This window comes from Acipenser ruthenus, chromosome 2 (genome assembly GCF_902713425.1).
Source record: "Acipenser ruthenus chromosome 2, fAciRut3.2 maternal haplotype, whole genome shotgun sequence".
Classification (NCBI taxonomy): domain Eukaryota; kingdom Metazoa; phylum Chordata; class Actinopteri; order Acipenseriformes; family Acipenseridae; genus Acipenser; species Acipenser ruthenus.
Genome location: NC_081190.1, coordinates 6,700,248 through 6,717,905, shown reverse-complemented (window position 1 = coordinate 6,717,905; position 17,658 = coordinate 6,700,248). Strand labels below are relative to the sequence as shown.

Sequence of the window (17,658 nt, the reverse complement as noted above, 5' to 3'; positions counted from 1 at the left end):
GAATTCCACAGGGAGTGGAGTGGCTCTGACACTCCTGTGTGTTAAGGAGGCAAAATCAGCAGGAACTGTTTCTCCTCATTGCGCTACAGCGATCCCTACTGGCCAGAACATCAGTTGATCTCGAAAGCAGACACCATACACTGCTGGCTTTTGTCCACCAGGGGCAGTTAGCTTGCTGAAACTCGCTGTAGAGCACCAGGGTGTTAAGAGGTAATTGGCTTGGTCATGGGACAGGAGGATGCTTACTGACCATCAGCTGTTATGTTGTGGACAACCTAAATTAGGGAGAAAAACAGGAGTAAAATAATCGGGCACACTACATTGATAAAAACAAGGAAGACCCTCTTAAATTGTGTAAGATTTAATTATGTGTTTAAAACTCAATAACACATGCTCTTAATCATGTATTACTAGTTCTGCATTTATGCTTATTTGGCATGTTTAATAACCAGTAACCAGTCTCTGAACAAGCCTGAGCAAGATGGAATTACTATAATGAGGCCAATAAAAGCGAGGGTTGCACTAGTAATAGGATAGTATATGCCAGGGGTACCATGTGCATAACAAACTAATCTGTAATGTGAGAGACAACTCATGTACACAACAGTGATGCAGGACATTATTTGTCTAAACTCCGCAGGGTTTTCTGAAGCTGTAACATTCTCAAAGTTGGCTCAATAGAAAAGAAGTGCCGTTCATTTATCAGAACTGATACATAATGGGATTAAAAATCATGTAGTTAACCTCTGGTGCTTTCCAGCACCCCAAGTGGAAATAAATGTGAGTCCCAACACTAACTGTGGATGCTCCGGTTTCAACCCCCATATCTCCTTCAGGAGTAATTACTGAGCTGACAGACTACAAAGTACTGACTTTATCCATATAATGCAACTTAATAGAGTGATTGTAGGTCAAAGGATGTTTGACCACTTTCTGTTGTGAAAAAAAAAATCAGTTTCCATCATTCTTTCAGTACCAGGATTTCCCATTACTTATCAAATGGACAATATTAGGTCTACATGCTTTAATACGAGAGGTAATTTAGTGCTGTCAATTTAAAACCATCTAACATTTGTCAAAGAAGTGCAAACATTGCTTCACTTTCCATCATGTTCCTTATTGAGTGCTGTATTGCATTCACTTACCTATTCAAATACCTGTCATCCCGTACAAAGACTGACAAATGTTTGATCATGGCCACTCTCGCACTAAAGTGATGTTCTATTCAGAATCCTGCTACCTGCTTTCACTATTACAAGGGCACACTGACAGAATGTATTAATCTAAGGAATGAATAGTCCCATACGGTAAGCATTAAGAAACCATATTCACTGAGCAAAATAAAAAAGAAAACCTTCAATGTCTTTTAGTCAAAAACCTTCTTTTTGTTAACACCAGATAAGACTTTATTTATTTATTTATTTATTTATTTATTTATTTATTTATTTTTTTGAACAATTGTTTTTCATTAATTCCCGATTTTCTCCCAATATTGGAGCGTCCAATTATTATTCAGCCTGGCTCGCCGCCGCAACCACTGAACTAACTCGGGAGAGACGAGGACGAGTTAATGCGTCCTCTGAAACGAGTGCTGTCAGCAATTCGCTTTATTTCACTCTGCAAGCCCGTTGTGCAGCCACCCAAGAGCTACAGCATCGGACCACGCAATTCTCAGGCTGCTTACAGGCCCGCAGGCGCCCGGCCAGACTACAGGGGTCGCTGGTGCGCGGTGAGCCGAGGACACCCTGGCCGACCTAACCCTCCCTCCCCCCGGGTGACGCTCGGCCAATTGTGCACCGCCCCTGGGAGCTCCCGTCCACGGTTGGCTGTGGAATAGCCTGGACTCAAACTCGCGATGTCCAGACTATAGAGCGCATCCTGCACTCCACGTGGAGCGCCTTTACTGGATACGCCACTCGGGAGCCCCCCGGACCACGCTGTTCTGAATTGAGTACAGGCAGGCCTGCAGGCGCCCGGCCAGCCACAGGGGTCTCTGGTGTGCGGTGAGCCAAGGACTCCCCAGCCAACCTAACCCCTCCCTGCCCGGGCAGCTCTTGGCCAACTGTGTGCCGCCCCCTGGGAACTCCCATCCACAGTCGGCAGTGGATTCGAACCGACAATCTCCAAGCTATAGGGCGCATCCTGCATGCCGTGCTGTGTGCCTTTACCTGATGCGCCACTCGGGAGCCCTAGATAAGACTTTCTTTAACAAATGCAGCTCCAAAATATTTTGTAATAGCATGTTCCAATGCTAAAAAAATGGAACACATTATTCAATAATACATCACTGTTCTTTTTAATACATTTTTAGAAACAAAACAATTTTTTGTAAATGGACTGTCTCTGATTAAGTAATTTGACATGCAAATGAATCCCTGCCATATACTCTGTAGTACTTTATATACAAGCTGCATCTCCCTTCTTAAGGGAAGTTTCAGGATGAAAAACCTCTGGAAAATTATGAGGGTTGTTTTTGTTCTTCATCATGCAAATACTTATTGTGAAATTTGACTCAGTATTTTTTGTAAATGTTTTTACAAGTTGATGAGCACTCCATAGCCAATCATTCTGAAATAAAAATAATAATTAAATAAATAAACTGAAACTATTGACCGTGCATATGGAGAAGTGTTACAGCATACTGCAACACATTACATTTTATAGATACTGGATCTAAGCAAATGTATTATTTGTATTCATTATATTTTTTGTATCATTATTTAGACTATGAAACGGATGAGAAAGGACTGTCCATGGAGGCAGTGTTTATGGTGTTGACCAGTTTAAACATCCTGCCCAAATCTCTCTGTTTTGTTCTTGAAAGCTATCTTGATGAGCAACAGTTATGGGATCATTTGTATAACCTGCCAGGTAAGACAACAGTAATTGATAATACAATAATTATACTGTGGTACAGTTTTTTAAAAAGGCATTATTTTCTTGCAGTTAAGGAAAACCAAGTGCAATAAATCCAGATTAATTCCCCAGACTGATTGATTATTAATTTCATAAGTATAATGCAGTTTGTGATCTAGGCAAATATTTATGACAAATCCATGCTTTCATTCATTAAACACTAAAATGTAGGTGTTCACTTGTCAACATTTTTGTTTCCAAAAGTGGTACTAAATTAAGAAAAAAAAAAAAAAAATCTGGCAAAGTAACTTTTTTTTATTTTTAAAAATGAAATGTATTTTCGCCACACACAGAGGTCGTTATCAGGCCTATACTGGCTAAATGCCACTGAGAATACTTTTGCTCGTGTTGTTTTGATCTCTTCTGCTAGTTAAAAATCTGATCTTGAATTTTATAGTAAGGAAAAACTTGACTGCTTCCTCAGTGCTATATGGTAAAATATGATGCGTGCTTGGATAACAGCTAAGCAACAAAGAAGGGTTATCACAAACACAAAGTGCTAAAGTGCTTGGAACCTGATGTTTTGACTGCATGTAGAAAAGCATTTTTCAGGCAACATTAGCTGCAGTGTGCAGGCAAAATCCCTGGATCTCAAATCAGAAACCACAAGTTAACCTCTTCCACTGCAAAATCATTTATTGATGTGGCCATTTTGCAACCCGAAACAAATTGCTTTGGCTCAGTGAACCAAGCCCAGAATCCTAATTTCCAAAGGCTTTAAACAGCAGACCTCAAAGACAACTTCTTTTGGCAATTTCTCTATTTGAATGATCTAATACTGTAATACTGTACTGACACTCGTTAACTCTATATTAATCCAGCATTAATGAGGTTTTTTGCAAGGGGGGGATTTATTACTACATACAATACAAATATATGAATTCAGGTAATTCAGGTTAATGTATTATATTGCACCCTTTTAAAAATGTTAGTAGAATGTATGCATGGATGTATGCACTGTGCATGGGCTGTGTGTTTTGTATACAGTATATAAGGTGCATGATATAGTCGGTTTATGGTTTTCAGTATGGTATGGCTCAGTCATGGGAAACAATACACTGGGTCCTGTATTATTCTGGAAATTAGTAGTTACTTTAAATAGCAATGTGAACTCTATGGCTAACATTAGTGTTATTGGCAGTCTGCATTCATTTACTGTGAAATAGAGCATAATCGGCTAGAGCTCATGCAGGGTTTAAACTCATTAAAATGCTTTTTTTTTTTTAAGTAAATGCATGTAGCAATTATAGATGCATAATTTAGCCAATTATTTAATCGTTTATTGTGAAAAAAAAATGTAAAAGTTTGTCTTTTTAATCTTAATTTCTTTATATTGTAGTCCTTGTTGTATAATTAGCCTAATTGCTGGCATGCCCTATACATTCCAGTAGGGACAGATATTAATTGAATTTTGGATAAGGGCTGCCCCTGATCATAATGTTTTGTTGCTAAGTTCATTAAAAGAAAATAATGTTAAGTATATTTTTGTCCAAATTCGTCTATTGCTGAAATCTTGAGTGTATTGTAACATCATAGTAATTTACTTTTAGCTGAAGAAAATCAATGTGTGATGGACTTTGTAGCACAAACACAGTGTATCTAAAACCAAGTGAAGATTTAATCACATTACTGTGAATGTGGTCAATTCAGAGATGCCGTTCCATGGTGTCAACAGGAATGCCTATGCTGAACTAGGCTTTTCTGTACTGAGGTGCAATTAATGTGCAATAAATCTGCAATCAAAATTATGAATGCATTTACAGAAACACCTTTCTTTCTGTGTGTTTTCTTGCAGATCCCAGCAAGAAATGTACAAATAAAAAGCTGAATGTACAGCTCTGCACTCTTTAATCCTGCAGTCAGCATTTCATTACAATTCACATTTGTGAATAGCACCTAGTCAGAAATAAGCGAACACAAACAGAAAATGTGAAATGTTTCAGAATGTAGTCTTTGAATTCAATAGTCTTGTGGCATTATAGTAACTGTAAGCCAACAAAGTACCAGTTCAGTTTAGTTAACTTTAAACTAAACTTTAAATTAATTCAAACTTCAAATAATTTATTTGAACACATTCTGCATTGCTTACTAAGCAATGTGAAGTTACTGTATACACTTTCTAACAGTTTGTTTTACTTTTTAATTGTATGAGCTGGTCCCTGTTTTTGTGTCTTCAGGGGATTTAGCACAATGAATGTGTGTCAAGCGTAAATAGTTCAGTTTACTGCTGTTAGAGTTTGCGGAATGTGGAAGCCCTTGTAATCAATACATCTGAAATTACTTTGAGTCAAACATGACAGCGCCAAGTCCATTGGAATCTTTTTATTTTTGTATTTGCACACCATTTCGTCTTTGCTTCCTGTTTTTCATTGGCTTGTGAGCCTCATGGCATGTGCATGAGAGGATTCTGGGTTGGGAAGGATGTGTCTTCCTTGAGTCCTGAATAAATCTGCAGCACAGTCTCAGAGTCGTTGAGGTGTTTAGTGTTTGTTCTTGTTATAAAACAGATTCCAGCAAACCAGAGACAGAGGTCCTGAAGTGTCTGAGACTCGCCGTGACCAAGCCCATCATGAGCGCAGTGAACCAGATAATGTCCATGGTGTACGCGTGGCAGGCGGCTGAGCATCATGGGACATGCCAGCATAGACAAATGGCTCCTGAGAGTCTGCTGAATAAAATCCCCAAGGACTGGAATTATGTACCCCGAGAACTGAAAAGGAAGGAGTCTGGAAAAAGTAGGGGATACAATATTTATGAGCAGTGAAAAAGTTTAATGACAGTGTTTATTTCTTCTTTTTGGTATTTAATTATTTTGAATTGTAATTGTCCAAGTTTACTTCTGTTTATACCAGTTTGAACCATGTTTTAAGGACAATAATAATTCTGTAAAACTGTCAATAAACAGCCTATTGTAAATTAAAATGTATCTATCTGTTATTTCTTGCATGTTTAAGAACATGTGCTTAAAAATCCATAGAAACTACCCTTTTTAATATACAGGAAATGATGCTTGCTTTAATTTAAGCATTGTATTTCATGCTCAGACATCGTTTAACTAAAAAAAAAAAAAAAATTGTTAAGTTTCCATCTTCAAAATGGACATTGGTAAAAGGACACACTAATGAATGATATCTGTTTCTTGTTTTCAGGTTTTACAAAACTAGTGGCACAAGCGGTTTCCTTCATATTTACCAACTTGCCAACCATGATCGCCTCCTTGCCTGTGGCAGTGAAATACCTATTTTATATAGGAGAGAAGAAGCTTTCTCGAAATACTGTCCCCCTCAAACAAACTGGCCTGCTCATCTGGACCTTCACATCATACCTCTGCCGGACGCTGGACGACGGAAACGCCATCGAGCTGCTGACGGGGGTCGCTCTAGACAGGTGGAGCAAGGAGACACTGGGCTTGCTGAGTGAGTGTCTGCAGAACATTGTGGGGCAGCAAAAGGGAATCCCCAAACCAGTGGTGCAGAAGATTATCCAAAATATGGAGGTACAGAGGCCGCAATGGATAAAGGGACAGCTACAGAAAGCAAGGAAGCTGTGCACTAAAGGGTGAGGACACTTTCTTTAGTTTGCTCATTAAACTCACTTCTTAGAATTCATGTTACAACCCCCCAGGGCCCTGGTAGAGGTATGCTGGGCTCAGTATTGAGAATACCCCCCTGTAGCACATCAATCATTGCTATGGAGGTGATAGTGTGCATTGTTATTATTACCTTAAGATATTAATTCATTGATACAAGTTGTTTTTAGAATCTGAAATGTAAATAAGGGCCTGAAATATGTGTCTATTGGACTTCTGTTGAACATCTGTTGTATTCAGATTCTGTCTGTGCAGCTTTATCCCAACAGATCAATAGAATTACTTACTGGGAATGTGTCAGTTCACCTATAGTACAGCGATCTAGTGACATCTTGGACCTGTGTGGGTGGGGTCAACTACCACTTATTCTGCCAGACCTTTACAATATGTAAATGAAAGTGGTTATCACTTGAAATAATATATATTTTAAGGCTATCCAACCTCTGTAATGCTGGTTTGATTAAAGTCGCAAACTGCTAATTTATTAAATCATAGCTGCATTTGTAATTTGTAATTAAGCAGGAATAGGCAGGAAGTTAGATAGTAGGATTTATAGAAGAAAGTTAAAGGAGAACTGAAGTTAGGAACCACTTTATTAAATAACGGAGTTATAGAAGTCGATTGGGTTAGATATTAGAATATCAAATCTTGAAGTAATTCAGTAAGCAATTAAACACCAATCTGTTGGAAAATGGGAAACCTAAAAAAAGGGCAATTTTCTTGACAGGCAGAATTAATTGCCTCATTCCATGTGTTTCTTTTGTTCTTCTGTTCACTTGGAGTGGCTGCCTATCCTGTGTCTGCTTCTGGTTTAGAGGCAAGCAACGACTTCATGAGTGTTGGATGCCTTAAGTTCCATTTGTTTTCCCTTCAGGGGGCAATCGCCCTTGCCGTCACCAGGGACCAGAAACCCCCAAGCTCAGTGAGACTCCGGTTAGCAAATGTGCCACATCCTCCTCAGGAGTGCTAGTCCCCTGTCTGGCTCATTAATGGCAGAAGAGTGTGGAGGGTAACACACCAAAGCATTGTTCTTTTAGTTCGTGAAGCTGCTTCCTTGCAAGATCATTGCAAGATCATTGCAAGATCTGTTTTGATTTAATGAACATGGGCACAGCATGACCATGCAATTTCTTAAATGCTTTCATTAAAGTTTTCCAGTACAGTATAACACAGTCTGTATTGTGGCTGGCTCAGGGCTTTACCTCATGTTTACATTTAGTTGTCTGATACACAGTACTTGGCCTGTGTAACATTGGGCCAACCTAGAGGTCACAATTGGAACAAGATGTAGAAAATCAAGTGGATTGTTTTAAATAAATAATACAGTGTATATATATATACAGCTCTCCCAGCTGTTAGCCTTTACTTTTTATTTTTGTATTTTATTAAAGAAAATAACTATAATTTAAGTCAGAGATATTAAGAAGGAGTAGATCTGGAAACTTGATTTATACTGGCAGCGTTCCTGGTCTTTCTGGTCTTTAGAAGTTATGTTGTGTTATCCTTAGTCTTCTGCTTCAGATTTAAAGATTTTTACATCATAAATAATGCTGATAGTTCAGCTCAAGCCCATGCTTCTAAAAAGAGATCCCTTACCGAAGGGTACCCCTTTTAATTGTTTTCTTTTTAAATAAAACATCACATGACCAGTGATCTTTTTAAAATTATTGAAATTTACAGTTATCACCCATTTTAAAATCTAAACTGGCCAAACTGTATTCATCAAACAGAACAGGGTTTGTAACAAGAGTAAGATAGCATATAGTATACTGTATATCATAAAACACATAGCTTTGATTTCTTCTTCATCTTTCTTTCCAATTTGTCACTTAATCACTACAATGTTGGTGTATTAGATGTAAGGGTGTATAAGATAGATAATAAATAATCTTTTTTTCATGGGTAACACAATTTGACAACCAAAAATACAGAGAGCTATTGCAATAGTAATTGCTTGAGCAAACAGAATGTAAAAAAAAAAAAACTCATTTAACTCATAGAACTTAACAACTTAAAGGGAATTTCTTTGCACATCCCTGAACTGTTTCCATTTGGCACTGTGGCCTCAGTCATTCAAATAAACTAGTTTGTCTGTCTGTTAATGAACTAAACTTAACAAGACAGCACTGTGCTAGAAGACAAATCTGCAAACGTTAATCATCATTAAAAATAAAAGATACAAAAAACATAACTATTCCAGGAAATGTAGTAGTCATAGTGAAAGAAAAACAAAAAAAAAAATGGGTTATGTATCACCTGTCTTAGATACTTGCTGAAATCATTACTATTCATTAAAGTAACCTTCACTTTGAAGTGATGCCTGAGTTGTAAACAATCAGTGTACAGTATATCTCGGTGAGAGAGCTTGCAAGTCCAAAAAATAAAGCAATACCCGTCTTTGCAAAGTAATTTGTAGAGGAGAAGATTATTGTTTTCCATCATGGTGACCCTGACTTGGCTGACTGGGTGCATACACAGATTAAGATGAATGCAGTTATTCCTTGGCTGAGGTCTGCCTCTTTCAGGGCACATTCGCCCTAATGACATGATTGATAGGCTGTCCCGAATCTGGAGAGGAACTCATTAATCATAGAGCTGACTGAATCCAATCATCTGCTTCACCTGCACAGTGATGGACAGGAAAGGATACAATGCAGGTGCTGACACCGATACACTCCTTGGTCAGAAGGGCCTCAACTTTTTCAATGTCAACCCTCAAAAGATGCCTGACAAGTGACACCGGCTCTGCCACCTTATAATTTGAAGAAAAAGAAGTGGAAAAAAAGAAAAACAATGACATTAAGTCTATCTGGAATAAAGCATTCATTTTTTTGTTTGACATGGAACTCGGTCATAAAAATAAATTATGTGGAAGGGCATAGGAACACCTTATGACAGGCCTTTGACATGATTTTTCAGACACCCACACAAGGATTGAAAACTGACCTAAACGTTTAAAAGCTACACCTGGAGTCTTGCCAAGAAGTGTATGTTTCTGATACAATGCTTAGAGATTGTTTTGTTATTTATAGTATTTTAATTTATTTAAAATATGTCAATGCAGAATACAATTAAGTTTCCATGACAAAGACATACAACTACAGTCATTTGGGAAAATATGCATTATCCAACCGATATTACTTGTCAGACCTTACAAACGAATTAAAGGTGTTGGTTTAAAATGCCTGACCAAGATTAGAGCAGTTATGCTGTGGAGAAAAAAAAAATCTACTATTAAACTCCATTAAACTGCAGAACTTTAAAGAGGATCAAATGAGCGCTCTGTTTTTATTATCAGAAAACTAATACCCAATATTGATTGAACTACACTTCTGATGAGTGCTCAGAATTTCCCATGAAATTCACAAGAGTAGACAGATACTATTTAAAAACATTTAAAACAATCGTTTATTGGAAACTTCATTTTGTAATTTTGTTTGTATCATTTCATATGTTTTTTTTTTCCTTTCTCTCTTTCTGTCAGGGCTTTTGAACCAGCAGAAAGCACTGTCGTGCAAGAGAAAGGGATCGCGTCTGAATTGACTGAGCAGAAAATAGGCATGATGGTCCTGGATATCTGCCACAAACCAGGTGGCAGCGAGTACCTGAGGCAAATTTATCACATCATCCAACTCAATGAGGTAGGGAAACAGTCTTTTTACCAAGCAATTAGGTGTGTGCTGGCCTGAGGCAGCATCTGCTAGCAGCTAAGGGTTAGTCAAGGAGCCGCAAAAGCTTGTTTGAAGTCAATAGCAAACTCAATACTATGTGGCAATAGAATCTGTTAGGATTTGTACAGTCCTGCATTTCCATACCGGTTTATTGGTGGAGGTAAGTATTGGACAGTAGTCTAATATCACACTTAAGGCAAGTAAAGTATTACAAAAGACTGCTAAAGTTTTTTTTTTGTATTATTATTTTTATAACTTTAACATATTCACGTATTATATTAGCATGTTAACTTGAACAGAGCAATATATTGAATTAAGCCTTTGTTTGCAATACTGATTGTGTCACAGTGATTTGGGGCAATCTGAGTTCACATTGGGGAGAGCACTGTCACATGACCTTTGTTGTAAAAGTCATATGGAAATATAGGCAGTTTCAATCTGTCTACTGATTGAGTTGTGCTGTGACTCTCATCCCAGATCCTAGTGGACGGGACTCTGTTACAAGTACTATTCTCATTGTCCTGGGAGAGGGCACTGGCTGGATGGGTTATAGTGGTTGATCTGCCCTCCCATTCAGTAGAAGGTGGTCCCTTGAGATTTAGAACAGATAAGAGACATAAAAATATAAATCATGCAGATATAGAAGACAAACCCATTCTAATATTAAGTAGCATATTTGCCATTGAAGTAGGGGAGTTGACATAATGCACTGAATATCTGCTTCATTTTTGCATGGAGGTGCTTTGAAATGTGATAGAAATCTGTATGCTACTGACAAAGGCCTTTCCACTTTATCTTGTCTGACCCTTTAACCTTACAATCTCCACCTTATTTGTATACAGTTCTCAGAAAAGTCACATGTATTTGTATTTTCTTTTTGTTTCTTTATATGAAGGAGTATCTCAAAACTGAGATTTCCACTGTAAAAGATTCAGCAGCAGAACCTCATCAAAGACCATTAAAGTTAAATCATAAGGATTCGGAACAACAGCAGCAGCCCTCTGTTTTCAGCCCTCTAAAGGAGTTCTGCTGCATTGGGAGCAATAAGTTTGACCAGGTTGGTACTTCAAAGTGCAGTCTTCAATAATGCATTTGCCGATTGATTTGCTTTCCTGGACAAACCTTTATTGTTTTTGTTATTTTTATACAAATTAACTTTTGTTCCTCCAGTCTTTGGTTGGCACATCGCTTTATGTCTGTTGATATCAGCCCTGTCTAGCTCAGATCAGGGTTTCAAAAATATTATGACATCTGTAGGGTACTCGTTTAGCATAAGACATGGACATCATGTAGTGGTAAAGCACAGCCCTTCAAAGTATAGGAAACTAATGGATCGATTTGATCAGCTGCTGGGATAAACTACAGTTAGATTTTTTAAAATTTTATAGCACTGGAAAATCACCCTGGATTGCATTACCACCTATCTGTGGTTATCCCCGGGTTCCCTTTAAAAATAAGCTCACTGAGTGAAAGAATGGCGAGCAGGTTTCAAGGGGTACAAGCATGTTTGTTTTTTTATACTCAATCTGAAATGCAGATATTATCACCAACAGACACATGATAGCAGCAGGCTTTGAACATGTCACAATCAGAGCAATAAATGAATGCCATGATGGCCCACATGGCTGTGATTATAGCACTATAGCTACATTCCTTTTACTTTAATATATCTGATCATTAGTCAGAGCACCAGACAGCATTTTACTGAGAAATCCACCTCAGATTTGGTTGATCAAGGTCTGTCACATTAAACATCTGGCACGTTTGTTATAACACAACTGTGAAAGATTGGAAGCTTTAGTTTAGATTACATGAAGTTACATCATGGACATGTCATGAAAACCCAGCAACCTCCCAGTAGGACTGAGACTGAATTTGAGAAAATGACAGCTCCTGGGGTTATTCCATCTTAAATATCCCACAGCACTTGCATTCAGAAGAGCAGCTATATAAAGGATTCATTTCCTTAAATTACATTTTTTTTCTGGTAAATCCCAGATTACAATATAAAAAACAAGAAAAGTACTAAAACATCAGTGCTAATTCTGCTAATGCTAATCTGTACTTTAATCGTCTTACTAACTATCCCTCAAACCCCAAGTAAATATCATTCCCAACAACCCCCATAAGGACTTACAGGCCACTGTCTCCAAATCTTTTGACTGTTAGTCTAAACATTAACTTAGTAGGATACATTGTAAAAAAAATAAATAAATAAATAAAAAATAAAAGCTGGCCTCAAACAATGGCAAAGGTACAAGAAACTATGGTAACAATATGAAAATATCAAGAAACATCAACCGTATTATTGCTCTAAAATCCACTAGTCTCGGACTACCTAATGTTACTTTAGGTAAAGTAATCCAAGATTAGTGTGAATGAAGGCCTGTGAAACCAGCTGTAAGAGTTATTTACTTTATACTGTACTGTTAAAATTGTTTCATTGACATTTTCCTATGCACTTTCCTGAGAATAGGCTCCTAGTTAACAGGTGATCAATTTGTATAGCTTCAAATTCTAGTTTTACATTTATCTTACTATTTTTTGGCATTTGCAATCATTTCATTTTCAGGCTGGCTTTGCTCACTGTAAATTATACAAGTCTTTTTCCAATTAAGGAAATAATAAAATCCTCTGCTTAAACCGCTGTGTTATTTGTCAAAGAAACACAAAATAACGTCAATGAGAAGCTCCGAGTACTCATCTCCCCTTGTCAGTAAAACCGTGCTTGTAGTAAACAGTGACATTTCTGCAATCAAAGGGATCTCATTTTTATTTGCTTTTCAAACAAAGAGCCAATCTCACGGTTTGAGGTGGTTGGGCAGAATGCCATAGAAACAGTCGGAAGAATAACGACTCCCGAAATTGATTTATCTTTTTATACATAATGGCTACATCCCCAAATGGATTTATAAATTAATTGCTGTCTTATTGGAATAAAAACCTTCTTGTGCGGACATGATTGATATCGTCTGTCTGAGTCCTTGTTCTGGACCCCCTCCTTCTTAGTTAGTCCATCGCAGCTGGAGCTCTAATTTACTGATCATATTAACTCTGATTAATAACTAACAATAGCTTCTCCTCATACATCAACAGTCAGCCATAACTGAGTGGGACTGGGACTGGTCGAAACTGCTGCCAGGTTATCTGGGACTCAGTCAGGTGACCTTGAGGGCGCTGCTGGCGAACAGGTAATAGCTTCTTTTTCAGAACCGCTGCCTGTCATGTCAGGGTTGTACATTATTTTATAAATTTGGATACCCTGCTCTGGAGTCCTGTCTGGGGCAGGGGAGTTTAGAAGACACATGGGAAATAAGGCAGCAGCAGAAAATGTAACTATTAGTTTTGCTGTGGATTGCTCATTTGCATTGATATGTACTGGAAAAAGGGGTCATATTTACTAAGCATTTACACCGACACCTCCTACATATAATGCCTATGATGAAGTTGTTTATTACTGGTTTGATGACAGTAGCTCCACGGTCTTGCTGTAAAATAAAGGCACACACACAGGGGCCACGACCACGCCCCCCTGCCCCAGCTGCTATGCTATATTTCTGCCTGCGTTCAGAGCAATATAATGACTTTTATTACTTTTTGAAAAACAAACAAATATTTAAATTGTGAGTGAATATCCGGACATGAAAATCCTGTGTTCGTCCCAGCACTAATATATACTGTGTGTATATATATATATATATATGAAAACTCATCTTTGCTATAATGTGCATTTCTTTCAAACCTGTACGTTTTACCAGATCAGCATAGAGAATGGAAGTGCATGACAGGTAAGATTAATGGAATTATCTCATCAGCTGTAACACCTTGAAAGGGTTAAAAAGATCTTCAGAATTATCCTGAGGGCTGTATTGGCTTAGCATAGGCAGAGTTTTGGTCCTTTTGAAGCGGCTGGAGTTTTGAGTTTCAGCTGGAGACTTTAACTCAAAATTAGAATGTGGTGAGTTGCCAGATGTTGGTGTTGTTGGCTCAGTGGGGGGAGAATTTTTTCGTGAAAGGCTGGTTGCACATTAGGGATGTAGAATAAGAGAACTTGAACCTGAGGTGCACAGCGGGGGAGCGTGCAGCTGCTTCTGTCCCGCATTTTTTCATTTAGCAGGTGATACAACTCAGCCCCATACTGGTGACGAAGGGGTTAAGTCAAGGAAACACGACCCATTCCCACCAGATTGAAGTAAAACATCATATACATATTTATATAGGTATTTGACACGTATTAGGTAGCAATATTTCAAATACACTTAACCCTCAATTCTAAGCTGTCAGTTATAACACTATCTGCTGCTATAAGGCGACTGCACCTTGTCTAGCAGCTACATTAAATCAATTTTAAATCACCTTCATTGTAACATGCACCTCCTAATAAAGGGCAAACTGCTTGTCTGGCAAGGACAGCACTATAATGAGGGTGAAGTGCACAGCACCTGTGTTGCGAAGAGTTCACATAGTTTTGGCACGTGTGGTGCTTTGTTGCACATGTGTAAAAACTGATACTGTCACTCCCTGCCATTTCAGAATTATCTGCGGATTATTCATGTATCTTGTTGAATAGGTAAATGTACTGCCTGGCTCTCAGGATGGAAAAAAAATGTGAATTTGGTATTCGGGTTGACTGGCAAGGAAGTGGGATGTAAGTATTATATTAACTATGTCCTTGGTTGCATAGTTTGCTTTACTAAAGAGTTCTTTGTTGAATTAGTGCAGTCAGTTTGAAGGATTACAAAGAGGAATAAAGAGGTGGTAATCCCTGGATAAGCACAGATTTAGGATGGGTCCCCAGTGCTGTAAAAGGCTATAAAAAAAGTTAGCTGTGTATTATTCATTACCAGTTGTGATTAAACTTGATATTAACATTATCTAGCATATGTTTTTGGGAGTATCATACACTGTATAGTGGGGCCTCGCTGTCTGTATCTACGTCCATATGTACAGTATGTCATGCTTACATTTGTACATGTGTCTTGAGAGCACAAGTCATCATTTTAATATACTTTACCATCATACAAAGACCTAATTTGTATAATTAATGATATCTAGGTGTTAAATACCACTTATCCTATTTCCGTCCGCTCTGCAGGATTAACTATTACAAAACCATTATACTCCAAGACAGTGCTTGTGAAGGCATGGCCCAGCTGAGGCCGTCAGGAAGAGGCCGGAGTCAACCGGAAGATGCCAGGACTTCACTAGGCCAAGTATAGAGAGGTTTCATCGGGTAGTAGGTTCCTGGAGCGGACGTTCCTTTTAGTGGATTAGCCTTGTGTGGCAACCTTTTATTTTTAGCTTTGTTGTGTTTTCCTTTCTTTAGTAAATCCGGCGCTAGGACACCCACTGCCCTGTGTCTGATTCAGTATTATTCAGTGACAACCCACATACCTAACACTTCACCCTGTTATAGTTCCCTACAAGCCTTATAGGTCAGAAGTAGGACTTTAAAATCAATTCTCTGCTTCAGAGGCAGCCAGTGTAAGGAAGCCAAGACAGGGCTAAGAGAATTAAGGTCTCTACATACCGGACGCTATGCAACAAGCGAATGTGTCGTACAACACACGGCACCATGATTAAATATGATTTAATTACTATATATGTAATATATAGTTGAAAAACCTGAACCTAATTCGAACTTGTTTTGTCTTGTACAGACACACTGATAGTTGTTTTGTTGTATTAATAACGTTTGTTAATATATTTGTATAGGGAAGGAGAGGGGGGAGTGAAATTTGCCATCACATCACCACTGGTGTGAATGGTATTGTCGCGGCGAAAATACCATTTTATCGCTGGACAAATTGCATCGTGTACAGTGTCTGGAGACCTTTACAGACATCAATCCTTGAAGAGACAAAAGCCTGAATCAGGATCTCTGCATCCTTTTGACATAGCATGGGCCGAATTCTAGAAATATTCCTAAACTGAAAATAGGACGTTTTTGTAGTCACATGGATGTGAGAGTCTAAAGAGAGCTCAGGATCAAAGATAACTCCAAGATTCCTTACTGCAGATTCAAGTTCAAGTTGACTGTCATCAAAAGAAGAGAATGTACATTGCTGTACGTGTTTAGTCATACTGATAGACATTGAGCTTGCATCCTGTCTCTATCTTGTCGTGCTGAATGCAGATCTCAGTGAGTGTTCTCACCCAGATCGAGCAGGGGGCGCCTCTGTCTTCTGTAATGAGGTGTGGAGTGGCTTCAGGGCATAGGGAGGGAAAATTAGGAACATTATCCCAGATTCCTCGCTGCTGTCCACACCACTGGCTGATGATTAGGGCGGGCACTGGCCACCAGGGGGCTCTGTCTCTCCCAGCAGGGGGCAGTAGAGACGCAGGCCTGGATTTTGCTAAGTGACATAAGGAAAACTAAAAAATACATTTATTTTGTTAAAAAAAAATACATTTAAGTGTTAGGAATGATGCAAGTTAATATGCAGGTCATAATGTCATTGCATTGTGTGTTCGCTAAATACTGGAGTGTAATTTTAAATGATATGGAAACAATACTATTAAAACAGCTAATAAATGTTTATCATAATGTGTCCTGCCTTTCATAATAGAGTAATCTTATTTAGGTCGCTAGCATCTTAATTGTTCATTGTAATACATGTGCATTGAAAATGATATCGAAAAATGTAAGGACACATGCCACATATTTAAATGGTAATATCGGGGGTGTATATTGATCTTTAGAAGTATTCCTATTAATTTTGTACAATACTGAAGGAAGTCTTAACTGTAGAGTCAGACACAGCGGTTCTAGTCCTTGGGTAAATACCATCTGTTCTAAAAATTGCAGCCATATGGTATCTGTTTTTCTGGGGGAAAGAAAAAAAAAATATGTTGAAAGTTTGTATTTCTTCTTTGGTATTGATTATCCATATATAAACTGAGTGCAATTTAAAATTTCAATTTATCATACTGTTGGAAAATTCATTGTGTGGACTGGAAACTTGAAAAGGTTGCCAGAGAGTTATGCTGTGCTTGTTTTTTCTTTTCCTATAGACAAATGTGACATGATTTAAAAAGATACCTTGAGTCTGAAAGCAGGCACGGATATCAAGGACAGAAAGAATGACGTGTCCTCCAACAGACATGTTTGCTTTATTGGAGAAATGTTCAGGTTTTAGTCATGGGCTCTCCATCTTGCTGCAGAGAGAACTCAAGATTGTCACTCTGAAAGTTGAAACTATGCAATGTGTCATTGAGGAAGGTCTTTTTATTTCTTTGGTAGGCCTCAAATTGACAGGTTATGACAAAACTACATTCATGTTACTTGAATACATCTTTTGTCTAGTTTTACATGCTTTTTGACTTGTCTCAAAAATGACATATTGAGGCTTTCATTAGCTTTAACCAGGTGTGGTTTTCTTCACGGAGGGTATCTTCGTCGTTTTTTACCGAAGGCGAATAAATCAGTGAAGCTCGGAAAAGGCCGTGGCCCTCTTTCACATGGCAGTGATGAGCTGAAAG

General features: G+C 38.2%; 1 protein-coding gene across 6 annotated transcripts in view; it reads left to right on the top strand.

Annotated features, from left to right (window-relative positions):
- Positions 1-17,658, top strand: part of LOC117403814 (uncharacterized protein KIAA0825-like) — a 109,908-nt gene that overhangs the window by 44,191 nt on the left and 48,059 nt on the right. For 3 of the 6 annotated variants that reach the window (XM_058987451.1, XM_058987440.1, XM_058987447.1), the window contains exons 15-20: positions 2,725-2,871; positions 5,424-5,651; positions 6,066-6,474; positions 9,990-10,146; positions 11,072-11,233; positions 13,273-13,367. In XM_058987451.1, coding sequence (XP_058843434.1) covers positions 2,725-2,871; positions 5,424-5,651; positions 6,066-6,474; positions 9,990-10,146; positions 11,072-11,233; positions 13,273-13,367 — 1,198 coding nt within the window. Of the gene's footprint in view, positions 1-2,724; positions 2,872-5,423; positions 5,652-6,065; positions 6,475-9,989; positions 10,147-11,071; positions 11,234-13,272; positions 13,368-14,746; positions 14,825-15,271; positions 16,694-17,658 lie in introns of those variants that run through there. The other 3 variants (XR_009307386.1, XM_058987459.1, XM_058987465.1) reach the window with 3 other exon arrangements.